Below are 16,825 nucleotides of genomic sequence, written 5' to 3'. Positions count from 1 at the left end.
TCTGTAGATGGTGTCGATCAGTATGTCAGAATTAAACATGCTTGTTTTTTTTATTAGTTGTGATTAGTTTTCATGTTGTCATTAAGCCGTCACTAGCTGGAACTAATCTCTTCTCTATCTTTTCTTTCTTTTTTTTTTTTTTTTTTGTTTTTGTTTTTTTTTTTTTTTTTTTTTTTTATTTTTGTTTCTAACCACCCAGCCGCCACCGGCAACTAACCTATGACCTTCTGACCTCTGAACTCTTCACCCAATGATGACCTGACCATGCCTGCCTGCTGATCAGTTAACTGGTAAACGCCTTTGCTTGCCTGTCTTCAGTGCAGCGAGCTGGGGCACTTGTCCGTTCGTCTTACCATCTAACAAAACAGACAAAGAAATTGTTGTCCTCCAACTCCGCTTTTTGTTGTTCTCCTGTTTGGGTGAAAGTGGTTCTAGAACCTGCACTGAATAGTAGTAAAGCAATAAGGTCCAACTCATCCCTCCGCACTGATCATCCTCTAGTGTCCCGCCCCAAGCGAACGGTAAGGAGGCCTCACACGAGATGGAGACAGATGTCCCTTAACTACCCGATGACAGAGGCAGTTACTGTGAGAGACTTCTAGGAATATTTTTCTTCTCAGAAAAAAAAAAAAAAAAAAAAAAAAAAAAAAAGTCAAAGCTCTCTCTGAATGTACTGTGTGATGATGCATCATGCATGAACCTTTGGTCAGGGATGTCATTGGGGAAGGGATTCCAAAAAGTATTCAAAATTTGATATGCTGTTTAGTCACTACCAGTGCCCTCAAAGGGCAGATGTTGCAGCCTTTTTTCTATTGCCTGCCAAATTGGATGTTTTAAAGGAAAGTGTGCCATGAAATGCAGATTACGATGACTTTTCAGAACTACGTTAATGCAGAGAAAAAACAGCAACACTGTTAAAGGAAAATAAAGTTTAAATTGTTTTAACCATATTTTAATCTCCTTGGAAGATTACATGAGAACAAGGTACATGCATTATGTGTCACATTACTGGGCAAACTGTTCAAATATTTTTTTTAAACCTCCCTGTATAGAAAAAATTTCATTAAGGATGTAAAAGCCATGCTTGCCTATTTGCTGTATACATGTAATGAAATGTAGATAAAGTGTAGTGCATTGAAACAAAATGAACAAAAAAGTAGATACTTTTACTATACAAGGGTGCTGGTGCAGAAAAAAAATATATTTTTGGAAATGTAGCATTTTATACTTTCAAGTGTTATAAAAAAAGAAAAAAAGAACAAAGAAACCCTTTATTTCATTAAATGATTTTTTCTGGTGGTTGTCAAGAAACAAAAGACCAAAAGAGCCTTTTAGTCTTTCTTTTTTATTTTTTAAGTATTGGAATAAGTCTAAAGAAAAGGAAGTGCCTTATTTTCTTCATGGTCATTTAGTCAAATGTCTTGTATAATCAGCTTCTCCCTCAGACAAGTTACTGCATGCCACTCAGTCGCCCAGTATGTGAAAGAAGCTGTGAGGGAAGACAAATGATGAGTTGACCATATTAATTACCTGATTTTTGCCATACTAGTGTGATGTGACTTTGCCAAAATCTCATTAAGTGAAGTATTTGCTAAGTTTTCATCAAACCAGCCCATTATTATTTCAGCCACTCCACTTTTTAAATCATAGCAAATGCCGTACTTGTGCAACGTAAACCAAAGGGTTCTGTGATACATACTGTCTCATGCTAAAGGAGATTATTAGCTGACAAATGTTTGTAGAGCTGGAAGTTATGTCATTTTTGTTCAGGGATGGAGAGGAGTTTTCTCGATTTGGGTTGAAATAAATACTACATCAACTGTAATAGGCTTCGGCATCACCCAGAAATTGGATGTTCTGCAGCTAATGAAACTGAAAGTGCTTAGCAAGTTTTCAGTCAGTGACCGAGCACATCCCCAGTTGCCAGGAATAGCTCCTGCAGTGGCAAACAGCATGGAAGTTACTTACCTTTCAGCTCATCTTTGACTATTGTTAGATCTGGCCCATTGGCTTTTCTTGAAAAGATAAGCAGGAGAGGATCTTCAGCCATTTGAAGCCCAGCTGTACCTTATTGTTAACCCTTGTTTCCATATGAGGTTCGAATAGCTGGGCAATTGCAAGAGCTGAAGCTGTTGAACGCACAGTATTTAATTCTGATAACATTAAGTGTTACATTGTGGGGCTCAGTACTAAACTTGGCAAATATCAGGTGATAATTTTACTCCCCTCTTGTCAACTTATTCTCCTCCTGCAAATCTTCACAGCTTCCAAATGAAAGGTCAATAGTAAGCTAAGAGGGCTTACATTTTTAAGCACCTGCATGGTGACCTCATCTAACATCTTGTCTCACCTGGAAATAATTATCAGTTTATTTACTATGCAATAGACATTCATCCTTTTGTATTCAGCTAGATTTTTGTTTATTGTGCCACCAGCTTTGTCTTCCTGTTACACATACAGTTGTGTTGATTTTATTTACAGTATATGCTGTGCCATTTTGATTTTATTTTGGTTGGTTGGTTGAATAAACTTGCGACACTCGAACATTTGAAGAGAGATTTGCTAAAACAATACCAGTATTTGATCCAGTTTCATCTCAACTGTGATAAAACCTGGACATTTTAGACATTTATCAAAGGTCTTTTACTGGGGGGGGGGAGGGGAAGTGTATGGAGTAGATGTGTGACATGTGAAAGTAATGTTTGCTCTGAACAAACTTCTGAAAACTTAGTTGACAAAATTTTGGATCAGCTTAAAAAAAAAGCATGACTTTTGAAATCTCTGAATGCCTTGGTTCTCAGTATTATCATTCTTTAATGACTTTTTCTTTATTAAAATAAGTAGTTTTAAGATTTCTTTCTGACAGTATTATGTAATTTTTTTAGAGTGGGTAGATGGGAGTGTCGCTTGTATGTAACCGTACAGATGACATGTATTTGTCTATTCTTTATTATCTTAGTAGTTTCATGCTATGTATGTACCATAACCAACCTATTGCCTATGAGAAACATGTAAGATAATGTATTTACAGCCATTGTTACAAGTTTATAATGTATTTTTCTATCTTGTTTTATATGTATGTTATATAACATTCAAAAGAATTTTTTTCCTGATTGAGAAAAAAGGATACAAAATGCAAAACCCACAATTTTGATAACTGAAAAATTGCCAATTGTTTTGCAGTACTTTATTATATTGGGAGTGTTGTCTTTCTTGGGCTTTTAGTTAGCTACTGGATGAATACATTAGACATATTTGGGTTTTAGTTGGGTTTTTACATAGCTTGCATTTTAATTCTTTGGTTCTTTGCTGTTTCTATTAACCCATAGCATTATTTTAATAAATGTTATAATACCAACCTACTAACTCTGGATTATGTCTGTTTATTAACCATTACATGTTTAATTAAAATAAACAAATAAAGACGGAAGAATGTAAAGTCAAGTTACTGGACTAACCCTGAAGAACGTGACCACAGATAACACAACGTGACTTGTTTTTATGTTGTTTGTCAGCTGACATTCTGCACACTACTATTAAGTTGGCTTTGGTCATTCTGGCCTTTTACTTTGGGGAATAGGTGCCAGTAGAAATGGGAACAAAGTAGCATTTTTTGAGGCATTCTTCTTCTAGAGTCTTGCCACTTGCCTTTCAGCATCTGCATTACTAATTCCACACTTTCTTTTTCTTTCTCTAAAATAATTATTGTTGGCTCACAGCAAAAGAGGAAAAGATGCCAGTGTATTGGTAAATCATGACGGTGTACAGAAACCAGTTTGATTCTTTGTTGAACCATTCGGAGGTTGCAGTTAATTGCACAGTAATTTGTGATTTGTTGGTTTTGGCACCTGATTCACTGTTGCATCATGTGATGTTTCTAAGCACAAAATATTTCTGGATAGAATTCCTGTACATTGAAACACAAAACCTGGGGGTTTCCTTTGGCAAAAGTGCCTTATTTATACCACGCTGTTTCAAGTAACTTTATTTTTGGTACTTCTGTAGTCTATCAGTATTGCCTAGCTCAGGGGAGTACAACTTCTGTAAGCCAAAGGTCAAACTGGATCTTTTCCTAGTGACTGCAGAAAGTACAAAAATACACATTTCACTAAATTACCAAGCAACATCCATTTCAAATTCCAGAGCTGCCTTTATGTGATCTTCATCGCTGTGGTTGACTGGAGCAACATGAATGCAGGGAATTGAAATGGTGAAAATGCTGTTTTGAATGTACATCTATGCAAATATTTTTACAGATATGCTTCCCTTTTCTTAGAACTACACTGTCGGAGGCTCCTTTACATTTCCCAGGTAGTTCTAGATTTGTAACCTTGAGTGGGCAGTAATTACCGCTAAGGTCGAGGGAGATCCTCAATGTAGATAACTTCTCAGATGTCAACAGTTTTCTTCCTGAAAGTCCATTTTTTTTCCTGTAGATAGTAAAAATTCAGATGAGGAATCTGAATCTGTTCAAATTCCTCTTTTAATTTATGTTGTTTCAAACTATTTATCTTGAAATACATGCAATATAAAACTTTATAAATAGAGTTCTCACAGTATTGCTAGTAATTAAAATTTTATGCATCTTTATTTTATGGAGAAAAATAGTCTATCTTTGATGACGTTTGTTAGTTAGTTTCCTAATGGCATGTAGTTCGTTCTTTTACAAAAATTTTAGGTAGAGATAAAATACTAATTCATTTTGAATAGTTTCACTTGTGCAGAATTTTCTTTTTTAATTTAACAGATCATGTTGCTACCCTAAAACTCAGCCACAGGCAGATGATAATATTAGATATTTACAACAGATAATATCTGGACCTTTTGACTGGATAATGGAACAAGTGTCATTACAGAGCAAATAATTTATATTCTTAAAGAATTTTACCAGAGACGTACATGTAGTTTGGTGAACTACTCTGTCCAGTGTAGGTGAAACTATTCAGATGGAACAAAACTTTAATGTTTTATATTGAAGAATACTTCTATTTTCAGAACTACTGCTTTTCTGTAATATTTTTATTATTTTGTGTTTTTATCAGTAGGTGTTAGCTACTGTTATACTTTGTCCACAGAGCATTTTCATCTCATTCTTCACTATATGCAGTTTTTGAAGTTGCTGTAAATTTTGTAGTACTTTAAAGCTGAAGGACAGAAAAAAATAGGAAATTCTAAAATAATAAAAAAAAAACCATTCATTATTGTTGCCCACCAAAGGCATTTCTCAATTTACCTGAGTGCCTGTCTGAAAATTTAACTATTTTATACTTTGCCTGCTTACAGGAAAGATACGAACTGTTTTTAGAACCGAATTTGAGGATGACTTCAATATTGCTAAATCATTGAAGTTAACTTCTTTTTCTTTCTTATTATTCTGAGGTAAAATTGTCTTAACGTTTGAAAAATCATATATTCAAGACAATTCGATAATTGCTCTTTGATCCAGTAAAGTGGAATTTATCTTAGGGTAAATATTTTTTTTGGGAGGTGAGAATATAAACAAAAATACCATCTAGCCTTTCAAAGTAAAATCTGAGCAATGCTATTCACATCTTAAGTGTTGTTCCAAAGTGCACCAAATTTAGTTTCTCCAAGAGTATTTTTGTGCATATTATAAAGTGCCTTCAAAAACATCCTTCAGATATTTTTAATGAGCATATGTTCAGTGTACTAATACTGATCTTTTGTTTGAACATACCTTTTAAAAGTGTTTCCAAAATCTACATGTAGCAAAGGTTTATTGCCAGACTGTACTCCATGAGGGGGACCACTAAAAAGTTTTCTGCCCTGAAAATGCAGGGAAACATTGAAGTGTGTTACCATCCATTAAGAAACAAACTTGAGGGAAACATGAGTATATGAAACTGATTTTGTGTCTGGATAAAAATACCAGTTATCAGAGATAGCACATTGTACAGAATGGAATCTGAGTAACACATTCCTAGGGCTGGAAGTAAATAATTGTTCCCAGAATTTCTGTTTTGTTTTAATATGTTTGATACATTTTTCTAAATCACTGTTAACGGAATACTGTCCAAATAACACATGACCCATAACATTAACACGTGGTAATCAATGTTGAATCAAACTGGTTAACGAAAGTACAGTGCTCTTCCTTCTCTGTGCCTGCGCACTAATTGCAGGTGGTGCATAGGGGCTGGGGCTTAGGCACAGCAGGCTGCAGTCCTAATTTCTTGGTGCCTGCAGTTCGGGTGTCCATCTTTGACAACAGACTAACTGGGAGGAGCCTGCCTCCCAAGGCAAAGGTGAACTGAGATCTGAAACTCTTAGCAGAATTAATTGAAAATACAGCAACAATAAAGCGACATATATACATATATGCTTTGACTTGTATTATGGCAGTTTGTGTGAAACATTTAAGGTTTTGTTTGTGCAAAATAATGTATTCTGAGGGGAAAAGCAAACATGGACGTTGCCAAAACACATGTAAATAAACACCATTTATGACTGTACATTATGTGCAATAAAGTAACTGGAAAAAGTGCATGTACTTTATCCTCAAAAGAAAACTGACAGCTCTCAAAGCTGTAGCTATAGTTTTATTTTCTGAAAAGTTAAATTTTATTCTGTATCTAAACTGCAGAATAAAGAATGTACATTTTTCACACTTAAATTTTCATTAATGCTTCTAGCAGTGTTACGAAAGATGTTAATTGTTGAAGAGACTTAAACTTTCATGGTCGTCCGATTATCAGGGTATATTTTGCTTATCAGTTTCTTATTGCATATGCTGTTGTTTGTAACTGTAAATGAAGGAAGTATGCATTATATATCATAAATATGCAATACACTTTTTGCATATGGGTTTGTGGAGGCATCAGTTCTATAAATTTCGCAAAGATAACTACATGATTTTGGGGATATTGTACTTTTGTAGCATAACTGTTACAATTGTTATGTTCAGAGCAAATAGAGAAGTCCTACTTTACTGTAACTTTTAACACACTGGTTTGGGGCATAGTTTCTGATTACTGTAGAAAATGAAGATGTCTGCCATCCCACCTAGTGTGAACCTAGCGAGAAACAGACTTTGGAGAAGAACTAGATTATGGTGTTCTCTATTTGCCTTAATATTTATGTGATGATGCTTGGTTTTAGTTAAGGACAATTTATTTACCAAGGTATTCTTTGTAAAAATTCCTTCTATTTTACACTGCTTAAATAAAAAAATGTTTGCTTCAGAAGTAAGTGAAGTAGATAAGGTTAAGCGTGGCATCTTTAGAAGTCTGGTAGAGTAGGGGAGAGGAAGCTAAAACACCAGTGTTCAGGTACACTTCTGCACCCATCAGGGATGAAAAAATAGTCTTTGAAGACACCTTCCATGATGAGTTTCACCAAAGTAGTGACATATAGTTGTATCTGAGCTAGTAGTCTTAGAGTTTCACTGAATGTAGGGATGCTGTTTGGCATGTGCTGCTCAAGCAGGTAAAGCAGCCTTTGTCATCTTCGCTGTTACTCTGAGTGTCAGCTGCCTGTACCCTGTAGTCCTGGCCTGGAGTGTGGGCACAGCCTTACCTTCTGTGATGTCTCTGGCTGCACTGTGCAAACCCCCTCCTTCACCCATCCGGATCCCTAGAGAGCAGAATTGTGTTGACCTTTCTTACCTCTTGCACCAAGTCAGTAATACCTGTTTATGGTCACGTTCATGTCAGGAATTGCATTTCTAGGTCTGCAAGGTAAAGCTAGATGTGGAGTTTAGAAATTTTTTATCAATAGACTTTATCATCATTCTACCAGCATTGTCTGTGTTTTGGTATGTTTATGGGGAATGACCTGACACTACTAGATGGCTCCTTGTTGTAGTTGCCTTGAGGCAGTACAAACTTAACCATTATCAGTGTCAGAATAATGAGAGACATTGATAGAAAAAGTATAAAGTGAAGTCTCAGAAATTACTCTTTCATGTTGGTATTCAGGTCTACCAGCAAAAGTAAAGAGACTTAGTCCAACTGTTTTCTTGGTGACCCTGTGAAGTTCTCAAATAGTTAAAAGTAGACAACTGACAGCCACTTCCTGTTGAGTTGAACTCTAAAAATAAACAATCACAAATAATCAGTAACTCCCAAGGAAAGTGGTTGTTGTTGTTGTTGTTGTTGTTGTTGTTTTTTCTCACAAAGCAGCATAGCATATATTTGTCCTTAATTTCTGTCACAGTATTTTCACTGTTTTCATCTTCAGCAATAAGTAATGTTACTTCTTTGAAGAGTAAACTGGATAAACTCAGAGGTGAGGTTCAAAGAAAAAAGCATCAAATAATGGCACACCTCAAGACTGCATCATTTCAGCAACTTATCAGTAAATGAAGGTGTTTTCTCTAAAGTTCATGTATTTTTAAGCATCTTACACAGACAAGAGGCTAAGCAGAATTTTTTTTTTTTGTGGGACCTTTTCAGAATGAGTTCTATAGATTTTCAGTTCACTGAGGGTGGCCTTTATTAAGCAGGTGGTTTATTAACTTCCTGAAGGCAGGAAGTTCCCAGGTCTTCCTGCCATAGGTCAGTCATTGAGCAAACAAGTGTTCAGTGTTGATTCTGGTTTGCTTTCATACTCATGTGAAAACGAAGCCCTGTATTTTGTATCTAGGTCTTCTTAATATCTTGACAGATACATCAGTCTGTACCTCCTAGAGTAGTGTTTTAAAGGATTTGTTTCTAATTGAAGTTACTTCAGTGAAAAGGCAGGTTCAGTGAGCAAGAGTGTTATGGGAAATGTGTTAATACATGATAAAGACACTGGGATCACTGTTTTAGAGTCTTACTCTGTTGTGTGTATTAGAAACCCACAATGAAATGTTAGTGTAATATTTATCTTGTTATTTGTCAACACCTTTCCAATTATAATTTCCAGACAAGGTGGTTTTCATGAGACTAAAACTACTTTGTGCAGTTCAGAGGTAGGGAAATGACAAGGTAACCAGATCACTCCTGTGTATGTGCATTTTCATAGAGCACAGCCTCTTTAAGGTCTTGACCTCAGATATTGGGTAAAACACATGTAAATTTGTGATGCAGGGAGCACAGTTTATTTGTTAGCCCATCTGCTAACCAGTGAAAGTTCAAACATCGCTGCCAGTTCAGAAATGTTACTGCACATTAATTGCTGTGGCAAATTCCATGTCCTGTTTTTAACATAGATGCAATCTGGAGACCTTCACATGCATACTACTCTAGTTAATCTCTGGATCATTTTCATGATCTTTCATGAAGAGTGGATCCAGCACTGCTGAGGGGGCCACAAGGCCATTACTTGCATGCCCTTGTATGACTTTTCCCATATAACTTTAGTGATGAGACAATTTTGATTCTTTCTCTGAAAGGCAACGAATGAAGCAGATCTCCAGCTTTGTTTCTGAGAGAAAATAGGAAATGTATACCAGTGTGGACTGAAAGAAGATAAAGAATAACAATAATGTCAGAGCTTTGAACCCTGTCCTCAACAGATGACTGAAAATTACTCTGGACTTTATATAAGCCAGGAAGAGGAGACAACCCTAAACAAGAGCAGCACTGTCAAGGCCATACTGTGTTGACAAGAAGTTCATCAGAGACTGTAGGCTGGAATTTTAAGTGAAGAAAATTGAAATTATCTCAGGCCTTGAAGAACTGGTTTACCGTATCTCCCTGTTACCTTAAGCAAGGTTGCTAATTTCTCTGTTGGAAATTTTTCCCTTCTTCAGCTAATTTGAATTTCTTGTTCTTTTATTCTGAGGTTCTGCCCTGCCCCCTTCTGTGCTGTCTTGCATTTCATAGACAAATTCTCCCTTCATTAGGATGGTGAGGTGGCACAGGTCATTCTTGGTACAGAAAAACAACAAGCAAGACTTAAGGTTTAGATCAGGATGATAAAAAAAAGAAAGCCTGTTTTACCTACACGTAACTCCAAGCAGATGGAAGAGAATTATTTCGATTCTGAGGGCACAAATCTAATGTTTGTAATGCCTGGGTTTCAGGTGCTTCTTTCATTGCTGATGATTTGTGCAGTTTTGGGCAAGACCCCTGCAGCCAAATCCACAAAATACCACCATCACCTCAAGTGATGTGTCAAGATACAGAGAGTGGTCACCGAGGTTTTCATCAAAAGAATCTTTTTCACGGTTTGCCAGAAAAGAATACACCACTGCCTTCTCTCCTTTTATCTGTTTCAAGCAACACCATCACCCAGAAAGAAAACCCCTGGTACCCAGAGACAATATATCTGCCTGGGTGCAGGGGGGAAAGCACTGGTCAATAAATCCCCATCGTTCCACCTCACCCACAGTAACCAGCTAGGGAGCTTGCCTGCTTGGGTCCATCTCTGAGGCGTGTTTCCCCCCATTTTCACATGCATAGCATGCGTGACTGCAACTTTGCCTTTTGCATTCCCCAGCTACCCATGAAAGCTGCTCTTTTACTCAAGTACCTTTGGTGCTCTTGTTCTGAATCTTTGGCCCTCAGTTTCCTGACAGTGAAATGAGGTTAACAGGAGAACCCCAGTAGAGTGTAAGCTGTGGATGGCCACATTTAAGTTTGTAGTGCTTGAGCTGTACAATGCTGAATGCACTCCAGTATCATCACAATGTCCAAGTGTCTCACAATCTTGAATGTACTTAAGAATAAAGCATGAAAGCAAAACAAAATACCTTTGACTTCTTACTTAATGAAACCCATGATACAGTTTCCAGAATCTTGTAGGCCAGCTGAGTCCTTGTCTCAGACCAGATCACCTCAGAGGTTACCTACCAGTAGTGCTGTCTCAAGGGGTGGTCATCTCAACAAACAATGGGCACAAGTAACTCCTGGGAAGATTCTGGTTGGGTACAAGAGGAAATTTTTTTTACAAGGTGGACAGCAGCCATTGGAATAATCTCCCTAGAGAAATGGTGGATTCTTCAGTTTTGGACACAGGTTTTGCTGGACAGCGTGCTAGCCCATGTCTAGACCTTGCTTTTACCAAGAAAGGTTGGACTAGGTGGTCCTTGCCATCCCTTTCAACCTGGTATTCTGTGACTGTGTTCATAAACCTCAGTCCCACAGGCTCACTGGGGATGGACAGAGCTGTGTTCCCGTTTTTCACAGTTGGCAAGACCAAGGAGAGGCAAAGGGACAGCGATGCAGTTGCAGGAAGCAGAGCTGCTTTGTCTCTTCACCAGTGAAATGTAGAAGTGGGGAGCACTGAAGTGCTTGAGACCTGAGAGGAAAAAAATGGGATTATATTGAAAACCTGGTTGGCAGGAGTGAGATCTGCTCTGCAATCATGCAAGTTTCACATTGTTCAACTCTCAGCATAACATACAACTTTTGAAAGTGAAATGCCTTAAAATATTAACTTCAAAGCAAGAACAGTTTTTGCAGGCCTTTAGTTGTGCATGGTTACATTTGGGATGGAAATTTTTCAGTGAGCTTTCAATGTGCTTTGGAAGGAGAGAGATAAATGCCATTTGTGAGAGACAAGTTGGGGTTTCTCAAGAAAGAACCAGGGTTAGCAGGTAGATATAAAACAAAATCACCTCATCAGCCATATCACTAACCTCAGCAAAATCCAGCATTAACCAGTTTATCCCTGGTCACACTTAACCACAAGACAGCTAGCAACCAAACACTTTTGGCCAACAGCAGTGTAGTGGAAGGTGGAGAATTTACCTCCTCAGGTGGAAAATTTAACTCCTCAGTCAAGACTCTTCCAAAATTTCACCTTGGTGAAGTAAACAACTGCATTTTACTAGTTGTCATGTGCCTCACAATGATGATAATAATAAATTATATTTATGAAGTAGGACTTTCACCTGCTGCAGATTTGTCTTCAGGCTTTCGTGTATGAAGGAACCTTGAAATAAATGATATCTGCTCTGGCAAGCACCTGGTTTAAAACAAAGGTGAAGCCAATGAATGAAATAGTCAAAACACCTGACTCCTTTTAGGAAGGAGGGAAGCAGTAAATAATGTTGCCTTAGAGCAATTTCTCCCTTGTCATGCCTTTCCCCTTGCAGTTTGCTGTCACTAATCACTGTGAGCCAGGCTGTGCACGTGGAAGAATCCTTCAGACGGAGTCAGTGGGGCTGCTCATGTGAGTAATTTGCAAAGCACTCAATCAGGGCAGTCAAGCCCCGTGATATTAGACTGATTTTGGCTATAAATTCCCCAAGCAAGGACTTTTATTCTTGTCAGTAAAACAGTGCATGCAATTCTGGTGCAGTGCTTTTTTTATTTTTTTTTTTTTCCCTCTCCACAACTTCTCATTTCTTCTCACCTTTTTCTTCAGACACACACATGGAGAGCACTAAGAGACTCAAGAGAAGCAGCAGCTTTGACAAGCAATGCTAACATGCCTCCCTGCTCTGAGCAATTCCTTTGGGCAATTTAGCAATGTCACTCTGGCTCTCAGCATTTCTTTCAAGTCAGGAGCCTCACTGCTTATAGCAGCTTGGGAAAGGGAGAGCCCAGGTGCAAAGGCAGGAAAAAAGTTCCATCAGTGGCTGGCAGCAACAGGAGAGTCTGGTTGTGCCTGTGAGTCAGCCAAACAGCTTGCTCCACTTGCTTATTCCAGCCACATACAGGCAAGTGCAGGCAGGGAAAATTCCCAGCTTTGATTGTGAGGAAAGGGCCTGCTTATACTGCCACAATAAACTCTGTTTTCCCAGAATGAAATCTCACCAGGCATAATTGCAAAAATCCTGGGACAAAATACTTCTGCTTAACCCCTGACACATCTTGTTCTTTTCACTGGGAGAAAAGCAGTCGTTTATGGTTTGGTGTTTTGTTTTGTTGGTTGGTTTTTGTTTTGTTTTTTTTTTTAATTGAATAACCGGCTTTGATGTGTCTAAAATGGGAATAATGGCAGAGAATACAATATCTCCTGTCTGCACTGCTACCTATACACTTGCATATAAAGAGCAGTTTTGGTTCATGGGTTGGAGTAGAGGTTGAAGAGACATACTGACAGTTCAGCAGCTCTTTTCCTTTGTAGTGGATCTAATAGGCCTGCAGTATGAAACGTGCTACTTATGCTTTGCTTTTAGGCTGAAACTCACTCTGTACAGAGGTCTAGCAGAGGGCAGAGGCCCCCCTTAAATCCTGCTGATTTAAGGGGGGCTGAACCTTCAGAAAGGCTTTCCATGTTCCCCTATGGTAGGTGTAAGGATTCAGTCAGTTTTGCATTCTTTTTGTGGATAAAGGCGTGTAAATAAAACCTTTATGACTCAGGTATGTCTTGAAATATGCAACCTGATGGCAGAGAGTTCTGCTTTATTGTGCAGATATTTGTTCTGAACCACATAGCTTGTAAGTCATGAAATATTAATGGCCATGCAAATCTTCTCTTCTGTATCACAAGCTTTTCTGTGTTCCTGACCCCTGGCTTCCTTTAATCATCTCCTGGGTGTGTGGTCTGTTACTATTCTGAGATATCTTGTGAACAGGGGCAAAGTAATTACTTGATCCTTGCCTGCTGCAAGAATCTTTTTGAAAAGAAAATTGATAACTTCAGAGACACTTCCTCCTTGCATTAAAATCAGCCCCACCTGCTTGCTTCACAAGATTTCTCCTTTGGTGGCCTGAATGCAGACCTGCAGTGTTCAATGCTATTTTCATGACTGTAAAAACAGCATTCTTGGATCTCCTAAGTTGTCACCTGCTTGTCCACAGATTAATTACAATTTTTGGTCAGATGTTTTCTCTCCTTCTCTCTCTCCCCCCTACTGATTTTTTTCTGAAGGCATCCTTATAAATACGCTGTTTTATTGTGGCTTGTTACAGGAAGGCAGAATAATCTTTCAATGAGCAGCTGTAGTGCCTGTTATTTATAAAGTTATCTTTGCCATCTCCCTAATAATTGGAGGCTGAATTAATGCCTGAAACATGATTTTTTTTTTTTTTTTTTTTTAGAACAAGAGCATGTATTTTTGGCAGAAATCTCATTTCTCCACCTGTTTTCTAGCATCCCAAACACTAAGAATAAGGACATTACCAATGTGGGGAAATCAGGAAATGCTCCTTAGCTCCCTGCCAAACATAGGAGAGGTCGGTGGTTTGGTGCCATGCAGGTCTGACAACCAAAGGAGAAGGAGATGTACAAGCAACATGGCTGGGGCAAGAGAAGACTAACCATGAAAATGCATTTCCCATATGGGAGCTATTTTAGTAAACCAGTGTGATGAAAGTACAGACATGAGTAGGTATTTGTACAAATGAGTTCATAGTGACTGCCAAGAGCATGGTGTAACACAAGGGCAAGAATGACCACAGAGCTTAATACAAGGTTAATAAATGTTGATCTACAAGTTTCTGATTTCTGGAGCAATTTTGCCCGAGTTGCAGGAGTCAGCAATGCAGCACCAAAAACACTGCTTCTGAAATGGTGGGTATATACAGATTAGGAGGTGGGGAAGACTAGCTACAGTCAAAACATTCATTATCAGAGCAGAGATAAAGGAGCTGGCATACCTCAGGTGCTTGTAATGTGCCACTTTGCAAAACCTGGGATGACACATAAGAACCTTTCTGGGGCTCTGCTGTTCAGTCCTCAGTGTGTGCTGTTTCTGAGGATCAGGTGCCAGCCTGGGAGGAATCCACACTCTGGGTTTTAAAATGTGCAAATAAAGCCCACTTCACCTTGATTTCATGCAGCAGCAGGTGCCTATGTGTCTTTGAGGACATAGATGTCTCTCGTTCACACTTTCCTTTGAGCTTTCTTTCCCCTGAAATGACCTTGGTGACTTCTGGGCCCTGTGAGAAGGGCGGACCCACAGCTTGGCTCACACAAGTGGCTGCTGTGATGCAGTTATTTGGTGGCTTAAAGCCTGGCAGCCTCCAGCCTGGGGACCACCCACACAGTGACTGACTGTTCCCAGTGCAGGGAGCAGCAGTTCCTGCACAGGGTGGTGGAAAGCTGATGTGCCACCAGCTGCTGGGTGCTGTGGGAGTTGTAGAGAAAGCAGATGGAGCAGAGAAGCCAGAGCATCCCTCCTGGTCCATGTGCAGCACCGTGGTGTCCCCCTCCCCTCGGGTAATTGATACAAGTCTAAATGATGGTAATGAGCCCTGCTGCAAGTCTGGCTACCCTGCAGTCTGCAAAGGTGACAATTGCTAACTCGGGTTTTGGAAGGAGGTGATCTCTGATCAGCTGAAAGGAGCAGTGAGTAATCCTCATCTACATGGCTTTGTATCCAAGCTGTGAGTCATTCTAATGAGCAATACCAAAAGTGCTGACCTGCCCATCTCATGCTTCCTCACTTGAGACTCCAAGCTAACCTGCAGCCTTGGTGTGCCTCGGGGCTGCCTTTTGGGCAGAGAGGAACATGGAACACTGGTTTTACTGCAGACTTTACCAGTGGAATAAACGTTGTTGTAGGATGTACGTGTGCCAAAACAGTCAGTGTAAGTAACTAGGAAGCTTTTAGTGGGTTTTCTGTATGTGGCATCCCTGTTAAAACTGCAGAATTGTTTTTGATTTCAAGAACATTTTCTTACCTGTTGCCATCAAGATTTCAGTTGCACATTACTCTCTCATGTGCACACCAACGTGGCCAGCTATAGCTGGCTGGACTGGTGTGCAGTGGCCGGGCAGAGGAGCACGTGGGATTATTGCTGGCTTAGTCCATGTCTCTGTGTTCCTGGGGACAGCATGAATCCACAGGGACTCTCCTGTCTTCCCTGCTCTGCAGTGTGCCCACACTGCAGGGTGGGATGGTGCCCACCCTACCTCTTCAAAAGGCTGCTCCTTTGAGTGCAAAGTCCTCAATGTCCTCGCTTGGCTTTAAGCTCTATGTAGTACTGACATGTTGGGGAAGGTGAAAGCTGTTTGCCTCTGGTTTCAATGGACGGCTTGGGCTGGCTTGGCTGCATGCAGAAAACTGCACTACTGGATGTTTTCAGCAGCTTCCCTTGGGTGCATGGCATTATTTCAAGTGAAAGTACTTTGATTTGGAAGAGGCAAGGATGAAGGTGAAGGCTAATAATGGAAGTCTATAAATGCAACTGACATCTTAGCACCCTGTGTCTTTCATACTGTCCTTCATTTACTCTCCTGGTGCTCTCTCCTCTTTTAATGCTCTGTTGTTTTTCCCCCTGTGAGCAAAGTGTGCTGAGAGTTACTGAGGTAGCTGAGTTTAATCCATTTACGTGCCTATGGATATAGAGGAGGCTGTTATTTAACACTGAAATGTGTGAAATGATCCATGAAACCCCCAGGGTGAACTATGCTAAGGGGCAGACTTTTATAATCTGTGTATTATACTCTACAATACATGTATATATTACAGAGTATACATTTATAGGTCATGACTAATATGGAAACCCCTCTTACAGTTAATTGCTTCTAGTAGAGACCCATCCACATAACATTCCTGTGTGGGTAGGTGGCTGATGGCACCAGCAGTGGGATGACTGACTTTAGTTCTGATCTGGGCTTCTCAGCAAGGCTCCTGCTCCTTGTCAGCTGCAGGATGTGGGCAGCAATAAGGGCAGTCAGCCTAGATTATAAGAAAAGTCTGATACAAACAAGAACTTTTCTCCTCCTCTGTTATCTGCCTGGGCTCTCCATGTAGGTGGCTTGGTTGGATGTGAACCCTTCAGACAGCAAAACCTGTGTGAGGCGAATGTGACTCACGCTGAGCGTCTCTTAAAGCCCACAGCAGGTGAGGTAGATGGTGAGATCCTGAGTCCTTTTCCACAGCCTTGAAATGGGACTATCCCTCCCCTTCTGCCTCTGAAGCTTCTCTGTTCCTCCTGCCTCTGCTTTGCCAAGTGAAAGTCCATCTGGGAGGTGTCCAGCAATGAGCACACACAGCCAGCTGGTTTACACTGAAACCTCGTGTATTTCACAGACAGGC

General features: G+C 39.6%; 1 protein-coding gene across 5 annotated transcripts in view; it reads left to right on the top strand.

The window, feature by feature from the left end:
- QKI (QKI, KH domain containing RNA binding) overlaps window positions 1–7,205 on the top strand; it is a 149,431-nt gene extending 142,226 nt beyond the window's left edge. For all 5 annotated transcript variants that reach the window (XM_053937005.1, XM_053937006.1, XM_053937004.1 and 2 more), the window contains one exon: window positions 200–7,205. In XM_053937005.1, coding sequence (XP_053792980.1) covers window positions 200–216 — 17 coding nt within the window. In that variant the 3' untranslated portion in view covers window positions 217–7,205. The remainder of the gene's footprint in view (window positions 1–199) is intronic.
- Window positions 7,206–16,825: the final 9,620 nt, after the last annotated feature.

This window comes from Vidua chalybeata, chromosome 3 (genome assembly GCF_026979565.1).
Source record: "Vidua chalybeata isolate OUT-0048 chromosome 3, bVidCha1 merged haplotype, whole genome shotgun sequence".
NCBI lineage: Eukaryota > Metazoa > Chordata > Aves > Passeriformes > Viduidae > Vidua > Vidua chalybeata.
This window is presented reverse-complemented; position numbering and strand designations above follow the sequence as displayed.